Source organism: Panthera tigris, chromosome B3, assembly GCF_018350195.1.
Source record: "Panthera tigris isolate Pti1 chromosome B3, P.tigris_Pti1_mat1.1, whole genome shotgun sequence".
In the NCBI taxonomy this organism is placed as follows: domain Eukaryota; kingdom Metazoa; phylum Chordata; class Mammalia; order Carnivora; family Felidae; genus Panthera; species Panthera tigris.
In genome coordinates, this window is record NC_056665.1 from 115820858 (window position 1) to 115834873 (window position 14016).

Genomic DNA, 14016 nt, shown 5'->3' on the forward strand with positions numbered 1-14016 from the left:
TTAAATGTGTGAAGGGTTTGTGTTTCATTGGTTTGATCACATTTCATTAGGGTTTTGTTTGGGCTTTTTGGAAGATTGGAGGTAGTGAGAGAGGGGATATGTTTTGGTTCTCATTTAAAAATTGTATAAAATCTCAAATAATTGTTAAAGATTTATTTATATCGACATTAATTGTTACAGTCCTTTTTAGCAGTTTAGAAGACAGTTTTCTGGGCTATCTCTTCCTACATACTACACTCCTGAAACATGTCAACAAAACAGGACACTGCTTGACCGTTCATGTGGCTGTACGTAAGCCACAAATAGATTTTATTCTAATGAACTTGGAGGTGTTGATGAGTTCTCCAATGATTTTGTTTTCTTTTTAAGCGTAGTTAGTGGAGTTGGCAGTGTGGAAGGACGAGATCTAGAAAATGTACTCTAAAGTACTAAAGTGAAATACTGTTAACATAGGAGGTGACTTAACATACTGACATGATGTTGGACACCCGTGCTGGCACACGGGCTCCGCTGTGGGGAAGCTGTCTATCTTCTTGTAGCCTCAGCCTCCTCATCTCACAGGGTTGCTGTGAGGATGGAAGGAATTCATAGATGTCAGATGCTTAGAACACTGCCTGGCCCACACGAAATGCTTAATAGTGCTACTGTTTCGATTATACAGACCGCTGTTCTGCTACTCAAATGTGTCCTTTCCTTAAAGTGGAAGAAAATTGTGAAATATAGAAATATATTAGAGATTTCTAATCGTGCCATTGTGAGACTCAGCAATAGTAAAAGTAAGAATTTTTACATAATACCTGATTTCTTACATAATACCAGCAGAAAAACATGAACATGTAATCTAGTAATATGGATTTTATCTTATTTTGGCCATAATATATCCTATAACTTCTCTCTTGGTATTCGGTTGCATAGCAAATGATTGTTTTCATAGGACTTGTCACCATTAATCAAGTACTTTGGTTAAAATTGGATTTCATCAGTTTTTCTGCTTAGGTGGGAAAAGAGTTTTAGATGCAAGCTAAGGCCTTTTGTGTTGATCTCTTTTGCATTTAATTCTTCTTTTATAATGATAAAGCATGTCTTTAATAACTGATGGTGAATATTTAAAGGAAAAAGTACAATTAAGTTCTATATGATAGAAGTGTCGTTTGGTACCTGCATTACTTTTAAAAACCATTTTCTTTTGCGTCCCTTAATTTACTGCATGATTCAACAGATTGTAAAGAACAACCAGAATGGAAAGGTTTATATTTGCTCTATTATACTTCGTAATATTTTTCTGAATTTCTTAACCTCTGTTTTTCTGTTCAAGAAAATTATTTCAAATGTCATGTTTGAGCCCCTACTCTATAAGCGTGAAATAGGATCCTATTATATTTCTTTTGGGAACCAAAGGTAATCTTTTGTTAGGGAAATATCACTTTACTCAAAGAAAAACCAAATCTCCGTAAATAATTTATGAGAGTTTGTGCCATCTGTGTAAATTGGAGGTCAGTTATTTTGAATCCAAATATCATTGAATCTTAGAAAGACCCCTGAATAGACAAGAACATGAGAATTAAAGCTTTTGTACCTTACTAAACAGAGGGACTCTGAATTCCAATACATTAAATTTCTCATCTGTCACTCCATGTGGCAAGTGAGAAGAAGCAAAGTAGTAGAAGGGAATTGGTGCTTGGAGAAGCTAAAGTAATGACAACCACAGAAATGCGCCACCAGCACGAAAGGAGAAGCTGGAATGACCACACAAACCCAAGCAGAACACAGCGGGTGGGTCATTAAATGCAGGGGTAAACTGTCTTTGGAATTTGATAGTGTTGAAGGGCATTGTGGGATCCTAACTTAACACTGTGTTGTAGTAGGCGCAGTGATAAGTGTTCATGTGACTGGCCCCGCTTAAGGGAAAGGCTCTATCAGTCTATGCGGAGAAGAAAGCTTAGACATCAAACCACAGAGAAAGATGCTCATTCAGTGTAGTGAACCAATTTGGATACTTCATGTGCTTGGAAAAGTTGTCTTCTCTTAAAGCAGTATGAAGAAGAGGTATTTTATTGATGAGGCAAGTAAGGGTTAGTGTATAGAATTCCCTGAACCAGCCCATGCCTGATTTTGTGTGGTAGGCGCAGACATTACACTATATATATGTATTTTTTCTGGTAGCAGTGAAGTTCTGGGTGAGGAATCAAACAGTTACATTTTAATACCACCTCTAATTATTAACTGGATACTCTTGGCACGTCATTAAATCTGTGCCTCAGTTTTCTCAGGTGTAAAACAGGAATAACTGTTTAGGTCTGTCTCAGCATTAACTATCAGATTCTAGTGAGCTTAGATTTGTAAAAGTGCTCTGTAAATTACAGGTTTAGTGTGAGAACTAAGACACTGATGCCTTTTAGTCATTTGTAAGGAAGTTTCCCTTTTCAAATCTATGTCACTTCAAATAGATATTCTTCACTAATGACCCCTTCTTAGGTGAATCTCAGAAAACATATGCAAGATAGTTTGCAGTTTTCTGGAAGAGAGTCTATATGTCTCATCCCACTTGCAAAGGATTAAAAAAAACATTTGGAGCCACCTCTGAGATAAGGAATCCTGAAACTCTTTTAGGAACTGTTGTGTGTGAATCATGACTCCAGTGTATCATCTAATTTCTTGAAAGCATTTTGTCTGCCCATCTGTATTTGTTTGGCTGTCTGGGATTGTGGAAAATACCAGTAGGACATGGAGATTTTCTCTCACTCAAGACACAGCTAATCCTTTGTCGTTGCTTGCTGTTGTGTGCTGGTTTACTTATCAAAAAGTAGATTAGTCCTTTGAAATATGTTCACAGCTTGAAATTGTTTAATGTGGAATGAATGCTTTGAGGTTGTGCCATACATTCTCGGTGTGCTTTGGCCTCCCAGAAGATAACACTGATGAGTATTCGTTTTATTTTAGAACAAAACCTTGGCACGCCGGTGTTGGCATCATCCTTGGCTGACATGGGAAGTAAGAGGGGGAGAGACGTTTAGATCAAATGGCAGTGTATTTCAGGATGTCTGCTTATATCTTTTATTTTTCTGAGATGTACATATACTTGTGTGTATTTTCGCCTTTCTTTCATGTCTCATTTCCTACTAGCATTTGCTGCTTTTCTGTTTGAGGTACCAAAACACAACTTTTTATTTGCAGTCTTCTCATATTTACTTTTTCCTCTAATAAGCACTCCCCACTGAAAATAACACCTTTCTTGAGCAGTTTTTTTTCTGTCTAAATTTTTATTTATTTAATAGCAATCGAGCCATCACAAGAGGCCAGCCACAACTGTGCATAGGGACTAGAAAGTCACTTCTCACCTATGAATCCTCTCACTAAGCAATCAGCGGCATGACTGACATGTTTTTGTGGCGTCTTTTTCTGTACATACTGATGCTTACAACTTTCCAATATTTGAGATAGAATATGGATAACCTTCACCTCCTACCTTGCCATGTGTTGCTCTTTTATACCTCCCTGCCATTGTTGTTTTTTTAAATATGAAATTCATTGTCAAATTGGTTTCCATACAACACCCAGTGCTCATCCCAACAGGTGCCCTCCTCAATGCCCATCACCTACTTTCCCCTCTCCCCCACCCCCCATCAACCCTCAGTTTATTTTCAGTTTTTAAAAGTCTCTTATGGTTTGGCTCCCTTCCTCTCTAACTTTTTTTTTTTCCTTCCCCTCCCTCATGGTCTTCTGTTAAGTTTCTCAGGATCCACATAAGAGTGAAAACATATGGGATCTGGTCTTTCTCTGTATGATTTATTTCACTTAGCATAACACTCTCCAGTTCCATCCACGTTGCTACAAAAGGCCATATTTCATTCTTTCTCATTGCCAAGTAGTATTCCATTGTGTATATAAACCATAATTTCTTTATCCATTCATCCATTGATGGACATTTAGGCTCTTTCCATAGTTTGGCTATTGTTGAAAATGTTGCTATAAACATTGGGGTACAAGTACCCCTATGCATCAGCACTCCTGTATCCCTTGGGTAAATTCCTAGCAGTGCTATTGCTGGGCCATAGAGTGGATCTTTTTTTTTTTTTTTTTTGGGTAGATCTATTTTTAATTTTTTGAGGAACTTCCACACTGTTTTCCAGAGCGGCTGCAATATACCTCCCTGCCATTGTGAAACTACTCATTGCCTTTAATGCTTTTCCTCTTTTCATTCACAGAGTAAAACAAACTGATAGTCTATTTCAGTATCCTCACTATAAAAATAAATAATCGTACTAAAACAATTCAATGTAGGATTTAGAGAATTTTCCTTAACTCATTTAGGTAACTGAGAAGTAACTCCTGAGGTGGGAGGTATATGTATTGTGGATTTTGTTTTTTATTTGATCTTTAAGAATAGATCATACCACAGCTGTCTAAAATGTCTTAGGCTATCTGTGCCTTGTACAGGAATTGCCCTTAGGTACCCTGTAAATGTTTAAATTTACTTGAGTGATTGTATTACTACCTCAAAAGTAAAGAGCTACATGATCCAAGGTTCTTAAACTTGCTGGGCTTATAATTCAGTCTGTTGAAGTTTGCTAACACAAAGAAATGATTAAAAAGTCAAGACTTGGTAATTTTAAAAATATACATTAAAAAATTCACAATTGTCTAAGTATATGTCCTTGAAAGTATTTTTAAATCTTTCTTGTTATTCATGGTTTTTGAGTCCATTGAATGTTTTTCCCCCTCCTATACCTATACATGCTTTAAATTTGGTTGTACCTAGTGTGTTAAATTTTTCTTACTTGTGTTTTATGCTCTTATTCTAGTTAATTTCATTTTTTTTTTTTGCCAGAAGATACTGAGTTTTAAGCAGTGTCACAATTCAAAAGCAGTGTCAACTTCAAAACCAGGTTTTGTTTATTTATTTATGTTTAATGTTTATTCATTTTTGTGAGAGAGAGCATGAGCAGGGAAGGGGGAGGGGGGGTGGGGGACAAAGGATCCCAAGGGGGCTCCGCGCTGACAGCAGTGAGCCTCATGCAGGGCTCAACTCATGGAATTGTGAGGTCATGACCTAAGCTGAAGTCGGATGCTCAACTGACTGAGCCACCCACGTGCTCCCCAAACCAGGTTTTAAAGTGTTTTCTCCCTCCTGTTTGGTTCCTTAGTTCAAAGATTTTTGTGTGTGTGTGCTTTGTTTCTTTCTCTTACAAAGTTAAAAGATTCAAAAAGTTTATTATAATTGGGTTGTAGAAGTGAATTTTCAGCAAGTGTAGCTATAACTAATGTGATTGAATATGCTTGTGGCAAATTATTTTAAGCTTTTTTAAAGACACTTTTCTTTCCTTGGCGCTAATAGAACTGGACCCCCTTTGGACCCTCTTCCAAATAGAGATGTTTTGATTTAGTAGTACGTTTTTCAGGGGGCACGGTTTAGTTTTATTTGTTGTGACCATAAATTATGGCATAGTGTTTTCAGTTGAATGTGTGATCCTAGCTATTGTTAAAGTAATTGTTACAGTAAACATTGAAAATTCTTTTAGCATTAGATATTTACACCCTGAATATCACAAGGACACTGTAGGCAGTAATCATAACTCCACTTTAATACATTGTTCAGAGGATGTCTAAACTTTCATCTTAGGGTGTTTCTAAAACTATTTTATTAAGAGAGTAAGTAGTATTATGTAGTTCTTTTGCAGAGGACAAAATATGAATAGTGCAATAATAGCAAAAAAAAAAAAAAGTTGTTTTCTGAAGAAGCCAGAGGACATTGTGACTATAAATGGACACTAACAGTTGTGTTTTCTTCTTAGTATTATGCAATAACTAGCTTTTACTTAAAATTAACACCATTAAGTCTTCAGTAGAAGGAAGATAATAAAGAAAATGTTTCCTATTTCCCTTCTTTCTATTTATTCTCAGTCTTCAATGATTACATTTTGCTTTTATCCAAATCCTTCAGAGTAATTTTAGTACATTTTATGGATTGAATTATTCTCCTTAAATTATATCTGGGTAAATTTTACTCTTATTCTGGTTATCTAAAACTAGAGAGAATGTTTGAAAGTTTCTTAATGAAGTGAATTGACCTGTAAATTGAGTAGTAGTTTGTTACAGTAAAATGGAAATCTTCAATATAAGTTCACAAAGTATCTTGAGTTGAGTTTTAGGAGTGGTTTTAAATTCCATTACCTCAGTTAACATTGCTCATGTCCAAGAGCCATTAACAGTCACTCATGTAAGTTTTCATTTCTTCCTGCAAGTGGCTTGTTTTATCCTTTATCTAGTGACTGCCTGCCAGTACGGTTTCTCCTTTGTGACAGTGCTGGTTGCAGTTTCCTATTACTGAAATCATAGTTGTCAGGAATAGGCAGAGCATACAGTAGGCTTTGTAGATGGTGGTGACAGAAAGGCGTCCTTGAATTTCTAGATCAGCACTGTCCAGTACAACTTTCTGTGACGATGGAAATGTTCTCAATATTGGTAGCCACTAGGCACATGTAGTTCTTGAGCACTTGCAATGTGGTTTATGGATCTGATAAACTCAATTTTTAATTTTATTTAATTTTAAGTAGCCACATATGGCTAGTGGCTACCGTGTTGGGGACAGCACAGTTCTAGATGACCAGGTTTAATGATCATTTGTTCTCACAGGTCACATGTAATTTTTGTGTACATGAGCTTTTATATCACAAGTAACAGCTTTTTCACATTTAAAGGATTTTTCATTATATCTCAGTGAAACTGGAGGGAAAAAAAGAAAAGAAATATTAGGAGTCCAGTCTGATTTGGAGCCAAAGCCGCAAAACCTAACTTCTTATTTAGTTGCCTAACTCAGAATATCACTGTAGTATGTGAGCTGAAAAATAAGTAGGCGTTCTGTCATTTGTGACTTCTACTTTTTACTGGCGGAAGCTTGCCAGATGGGTGAAATAGTTGTGTTTGTCATTCCTGCAGTAGAAGAAAGTGGCTACATAGAGACAGTTATCCTTTTGAAGGCAGTGCATATATTCCTAATCTAATACCCACCAGTGCAGTCTGAGGAAGGGGTACAGAATGTAAACATTAAAAAGAATACTTTATTAAAATCAACATCCAAATTGATGGAAATGGCTGTTGCTAAGCAGAAGAACTATTTGAGAATTAGTAACGTTTTTAAAATGTCAAGAAAACTTGCAAGAGAACTGAAATCTGAATGCAACATTCTTGAATTTGTAATCTTTTTCATAATACTTAATAGAAAAAAAGTGTTTTGAAAGAATGTTTCTGTACTACATTTTGTGTTTATTTATATTTAGTATGCAGATACCCTTTGTCAAAGTCAAAATCATCCCTAAAATATTTAGATCACTAGGAAACCATTGTTTTAAATTCACATAGATAAAGCATCATTTTGCATTTTGTTCTAGAAACTGAAATCAGTCAATTAGAATGGTTTTATAAAATTTTATGTGACTCTATTAAGCCATGGTTGTGTATTTGTCATTGTTGCATATTTGGTTTTAGTTTGTACTTTATCGCTTTTGGATTAAACTATGAATTTCTGTACTTGCCATCTTGCTGATACTTGCTTCCTAATGTTGAGGGGACCTGTGCTGCTGGCGTAGAGTTGAATAACGTTTCATGGCAGCTCACTACTTCACAGTTAAGATATGTCCATGCTGTCTTGAACTAAACATTTAAAAAGCTGCCAAAGTTACGCCACAGTGCAGCGTGGGATGAATAGCTTCCTTACCTCTGGCATCAAAAATGAAGTATTATCAGTCAGCTAAGCGTCTGACTCTTGTTTTCGGCTCAAGCCATGGACTCTCAGTCACGGGATTGAGCCCCGTGCTGGGATCTGCACTGACAGCGTGGAGCCTGCTTGGGATTCTCTTTCTCTCTCCCTCTGTCTGCCCCTCCCCCACTCGTGTTTTCTTTCTCTCTGCCTCAAAATAAATATTTAAAAAATGCAGTATTATTGTTTGCTTCTACTGTCCTCTTGACAGTAGGAAAATAATGCCCCATACCTGTTAGTTGGAACTAACAAATATTGCACTTGTGAAGTTGACTTAATTCAAGAGTGTGTGATTTATTTGTATTTTTTTTCGAAGTTTTTTTTTAATTTATTTTTTCAAAGTTTTTTTATTCATTTATTTTGGGGGGAGAGAGAATCTCAAGCAGGCTCTGCACTGACAGCTTGGAGCCGGACATGGGGGGCTCAAGCTTACCAACCGTGAGAGCATGGCCAAAATCAAGTCCGAGCTTAACCATCTGAGCTGCCCAGGAGCCCCTAGATGAAGGTTTAAACCAATGGAGATATTAAAATAGGAAATTGAGTTTGAAGAGAAGATGGTGAGGCCAGATATATCAAAAGCATTAAAGAACCAATTATCTTTAAATAAACAATGTGTATGTCTTGTGTATTCTTTGATGCGCCATATTAACAGTGTATGTATGAAAGCCCTTGGGCTCAAGCAGATAGCTTCCCTTTACGTTTGAGGGTGGGAAGACGGGAGAGGCAGGCTCAGCTGCTATTTACATCTCTGACCTAGGCTCCTATTTGACCTAAGTCTATCTTGATACAGCAGCACAGGCCAGCGAGGAGGCAGTGTCATTTCGCCGTGAACGCAGCACATTTAGGCGCCAGGCAGTACGGCGCCGGCACAATGCAGGGAGTAACCCTACCCCTCCTACATTGCTCATCGGATCACCCCTCAGGTATGGTATTTTAAAATTCCACCAAGCTTAGCATGCATGTAACAGACCTTCTAACCTGTTCTGTCAGTGCCAGGAAAGCATTCAAATTGCTTTTTCTTTTCCCTCCAGTTTCTCCTATAGTTTTAAGCTCTTTGGGCTTTCTCTGCATGTGACCACGAGCCTGCTGCATTCTGCATGCCTTGTGTTGCACTGTTTAGACAAAACGATCAGATTGGGTTAGTCCATTTTAAATAGCAAAATTACTTTAGGGCAGCTCTATAAATGTAAATAGAGGCCTTAAGTCAGCTTTTCATTTTTTTTTCTACTCCCTATTAATATTATTGCAGCATCTTTTCCCCAACATCTTGATCAGTTTAATAGGAACAGTTATGGGCTGAGTGGTGAGCTTGTTGAGGAATACAGATAACTGACCTCAGCTTGATAAGCCAGTTTATTTCATTTCACTAAAATATATATTTTGTATTGCTTAACAATTTGTATCTTTTATTTCATAATCAGTAGAACCTGGTAAATGACATGGGACGAAAATACTCTATGGCAAAGTACCGTCAATTGGATATATATGTATATATTTGTATATATCTGTGTTGAATTTCTCCACTTATACTAGTGCTGAAGAAAAACATTTTTTGCATTTCCCAATATTCCTAATTAGGAAAACATCTATTTATAATATTGGGAATAGTTTTCCATTAAACTTTTAGTGTTTTATTCTCAAGTATGTCTTACACATCAAAACATTTATGCTTATGCTTTCATACAAATATGGACAAAAATGCTTTACATGTGCTTGCTTAGGCAGTGCACATAAAATACCATATACTCTCATTAATCTCTGTTGAAAGTCACCATTACCAAATTATTTTCCTACATTTTAATCTGGAATTCAAAAAGAACACTTAGTGAAACAACTCCTGTTGAATACATGGTAGATCAGAAGAGCTGACCCCCTTCCCTTGTTAAAATCCTGTTCTTGAGAGTAACAAAGTCTTTCTCTTTACGTTTCCCTGCAATTTAAGACTTGCTTATTTTTGGGGTTTTACATTACAATCAGGAGCTTCACCTTTTGTGGGTCATGTTCCTAATTAATCCTGCAGTAATACATAATTCTGTAAGAAGTAGTATGGATTAGTTAAACCAACATTGAAAATATAAAAATGGGAAGGCACCAGTTAAAAAAACATTTGGTCTAGAAACCTTTTTCTGAGCACCTTTGCCTTTTATGAACCCTCCCCTTCTCCCTGAATTAACTTCTTTCTGCTGATGGATTTGGGGTCTAGCCCCAACCTGCAGAAAGAGCTCAGCATTTCATTTTACTTTTTGTTTTGTTTTTTCTAACCTTTTCATTTTGCCCCTTTAATAACACTTGCCATAGACCTGTTTGCTTTCTTACTCCATGGTGCTGTTTATTAATCCCTTTTTTTATTTTAACCTTCTTTTTTTGGTCTTTGCAAACCCTTTCATTCTTTGCCACAAATAAGCCTGCTGGATCCCACTTACCCAACAAACGCAGACAAATTACTTTTTTCTTTGCCTGGTGGAATATTAAAGAACTGTGTTCTAACTCCAGCCAATCATGTAGAATTCTGTAGGGTTTTAAATACATCACCGTTCAAATGAGGCTAATGGCGTGAATCTTACTTGTAAAGCACTCATTTTAGAATTTTTGGCAGGTAATCTTCTAGTAGTCAGTGTGCAGATTTTGTTAAGATTCTAGGATATTTCCAGCATAAACTTTACATGTATCTTAAATAGGTGACTTCATCATGGATGAAATAAGATACAATTTAGCTTAGAGAAATTAAAAACACCAATGGATAAAATTTTTTTAAATTGCAAAAATATTCAGGTAGAAAATATTGGTGTTAATTCTGTTTGAATTACATAATAATACTCTCATCTTTAAGTAAATATAGGATTGCATGGTCATAGAAAACTTGAAAAAGGAAATGGAATAGGAGTGACAGTACTTTAATTACAATTACTATATAAGTACCAGTAAAATGTACTAACTTATTTTAAACTTTAATGAATAGTTCAAGTAATTGACAGTCAAAAGCAACTTGGTAAATTGTATGTTTTCAAGGATTGTGAGTGAATCATAAATTTCTTCCTGAAGGGAAAATGCAGATTTTTAAAATAATTGTTAGAATGTCTTGTTTCAGAATTATTTTTAAGTGTCCTTTTCATTAAGTTAGGCTCGTAGGTAGCTTCGATAGGCCCTTGCCAGTTCTGTTACTAGAGAGAAAAGCAAAGATTAATATTTAAAAATTTTATAGTACTAGTATTAAGAGTTCCATATTTATCTATTTTTATCAACCCAAATATGGTATCTTTTAGAACTCTGGTTAATGGACTGGAATGAAAAATTAGTTGCATTTGGGGAGGGGACAAAAGCTTTATCTTATTCTTAGATCTTTTTTTTTTTTTTTTTTTTTTTTTTAAAGTGTTAGAAGATTGAAAGATCTGTAATCAAATAAGGCCATAGTAGTAACAGAATACATGATTAGAAATTCATAGGGATCATTTTGTGGTACTCAGGAAAATCCACCAAATATTTGTTGTTTGTGTACTGTGTTCAAGGCATTCCTTTGAGTATTCTCTGGAATCTGCAGATTCATAAGAATAATGTGATGATACTCTTAGAGTTTACTTTTTCATCATGGAGACACAAATAAAAATAACCAACGATATAAGGCAGAAGGTGCCAAATTCTAAATAAGTGGTACAGAGGAAAGAAAGACCAAGACCAACTATATTTTTCTGCTATTCCTTATTATTTTTTAAACTTTATTTTTGTATTTTTGAGAGAGGGGGCAAGAGAGCACTAGTGGGGTAGGGGCAAGAGAGAGAATTCCAAGCAGGCTCTGTGTTGACAGATGTGGGGGCTTGAACTCACTAACCGTGACCTGAGCTGACATAAAGAGTTAACCCACTGAGCCACCCAGAGGCCCCTGTTTTTCTGCCATTTAAATTGGAAATGTTAATGGGTAAGATTGCATGTCAGTGATGCTGTTGATAGCCAATAGTTAGACCTAAATTTCTATCTTTCCTTTTACTATGTTGTAAAATAGTTGCTACCTTTTCTCAAACTGGTAGTTTTGATAGAGAATTGATACTCTAAAAAATATTAGCTCCTGTCGGTTATTAGTTAGGTAAAGTACAAACATCCAGGAATAGTTTTCCTGCCAACTTCTGTAAAAATGAGAGGTTTTTTTGTTGTTGAAGGATTTTCAAAACAGGAATTCGAGGGACATAAACATTTATGATTAGCTTTTGATGTTCAAAACCTTGACAGCCACATAGATTTTCACTAGTTTCTTTTGTTTCTTTATTCTGGAATCGATTTTCGTGCATTGCCTAATACTTTGGAAACCTTTTTGTATATATGGGTATGTTGAGGATTATTGTATTCTCAAATGTGTTCATATTAAAATACACCTAACTGCCATATAGCACCTTTGTTTTTGACTTTAAGTAAAAACAAAAAAGGACAGAAAGATTTGTTGAGTACATATTGTATAAAATTCTTCTGTCTTCCAATTCAGAATCGGAAGGGACATAGCAGTTGAACTACTTAAAACACCTTTTTTGTCAGAATTTTCTCCCTTGTAAGATTTGGTCATTTTGGTAAGCTTTGTAAATAACTTTGGATTTTGAGGAAGAGTAACAGACTTATTATATATGTATGGAAAATACAACGATATTTGATTCCATTAATTCCCAAGATCATCTCTTGATTTATGTCAATTGTACAAACATCTACTCCAAAGGAGTTATTAAACGAATACCTTTATAGTTACAGCTTAAACAAATAATGCAAGTAAGCATCAACAAGTCAACATTGTGTGGACTTGGTTTTTTCATGTGTTCCACACATTCCTCTGCTCTATTTAGAGTGTATACTTTTTGTTGGCTCTAAAAGAAGCCTGAACTATGAATGTTCCAGGTAGTAATGGTTAGTAGGACTTTCTGTGGCGGTAGAAAGATCTATGTAATCAACACTGTCCAGTGTGGTGGACACTAACTACTAGCTTTTGCCCACTCCGGTAGCTCTTCACTATGGCAGCCACTAGCTACTTTATGTGGCTCTTGAGCACTTGCAATGAGCTTGGTGGAACTGTGGAACTAAAATTTTAGTGTAGATAGTCACATGTGGTTACTTTATCAGACAGTGTGATTCTAAAGTGTATTCTGTTGCCATAACCACAGGCTTCAGCAACATAAGCAGTGTTTTCTAGTCTTTTATTACATGGTTGCTTTAAATTGCAGCTTTCTTCACTGCCCATAGAGATGAGTTTATTTTATAGGCATCAGAGAAATCATTGCCTTGAATTCAGAACATTAGAAAGAAGTTGGTACTCAAAAAAATGATAAAATAACTGAATAAGGCCATCCTATGCAGCAGTCTTGCTGTTGTTGTTGTTGTTTACTCAAAGGTCTAATTTAATAACAATGCAGTTACTTTGAACATCATGTAGAGAATGACATATAATAATTATACTCAAAATATTTTCATGAGTTTCATTGATTTAAATTTGAGTATTAAGCACATTAAAATTCATAGTATTTTAAACATCTAAAATATAAAATGAGTTAAGAATATAATAGAGTTTCTTAATTATAGATAATGTTTAGATATTTAGATTTGATAGTTTTAATAAATGGCAAGTCTATAAGAAAATACTAATAATATATTAACAGAATTCTGTAAGATTTAAAAAAGACTGTAATATCCCTTGAGAAATTACAGGTTTCCAAAATATTTTTAAGATTTTCTAAAATGATGGGCCCTTGTTAATGAAATGATGAAATGGGTTGGAGAAGGTAATAACATGTATACAGAGCCTGTGTGGCTTTATTTAAAAAATATGCAGGCTTTTCATAGAAAAAAAACTTTATAAATTAATCATACTTGCAGCATCCCAGCAGTCATTTGTATTTCACTCGGTTGAGTCGATGTTTGTTATTCCATTTCTCTTGCACTAGTTTGTGATTTTCTTTTGATTGAAAATTGTCACCTTGGTCGCATTTGATAAGGATTCTTTGGTTTTCAGGTGCATAGAAACTTTGTTTTATTGTGAATTCGAGATGCCAGAATATTTGAAAGAACAATTCTAGAATTATAAAGGTTATAAAGAAGAGTGCATATTTAAACTGACAAAGAGGATTTATCTCTTGGGGACCAGCTACAACCCCCATATATAGTTAATGTGCTTGTTTTTCTTTGCTGCTTTCTTTTTCCTTACACTAGAATTTTGTTGGCTTGGGGTGGGGAAAAGTCACAGATTGGTTAGTTTACGTATACATTAAATGTTTGCTGTGTTCATCACAATG

The 14016-nt window shown here is 35.4% G+C and overlaps 1 protein-coding gene across 10 annotated transcripts in view; it reads left to right on the forward strand.

Moving 5' to 3' along the window:
- The window catches only part of PCNX1 (pecanex 1), a 168153-nt gene that overhangs the window by 67050 nt on the left and 87087 nt on the right, over nucleotides 1-14016 (forward strand). For 7 of the 10 annotated variants that reach the window (XM_042990025.1, XM_042990024.1, XM_042990017.1 and 4 more), the window contains one exon: nucleotides 8547-8679. The exons of 2 other annotated variants lie outside the window; for them this stretch is intronic. In XM_042990025.1, the coding sequence (XP_042845959.1) occupies nucleotides 8547-8679 (133 nt within the window). The remainder of the gene's footprint in view (nucleotides 1-8546; nucleotides 8680-14016) is intronic. One more of the 10 variants, XM_042990018.1, reaches the window with a different exon arrangement.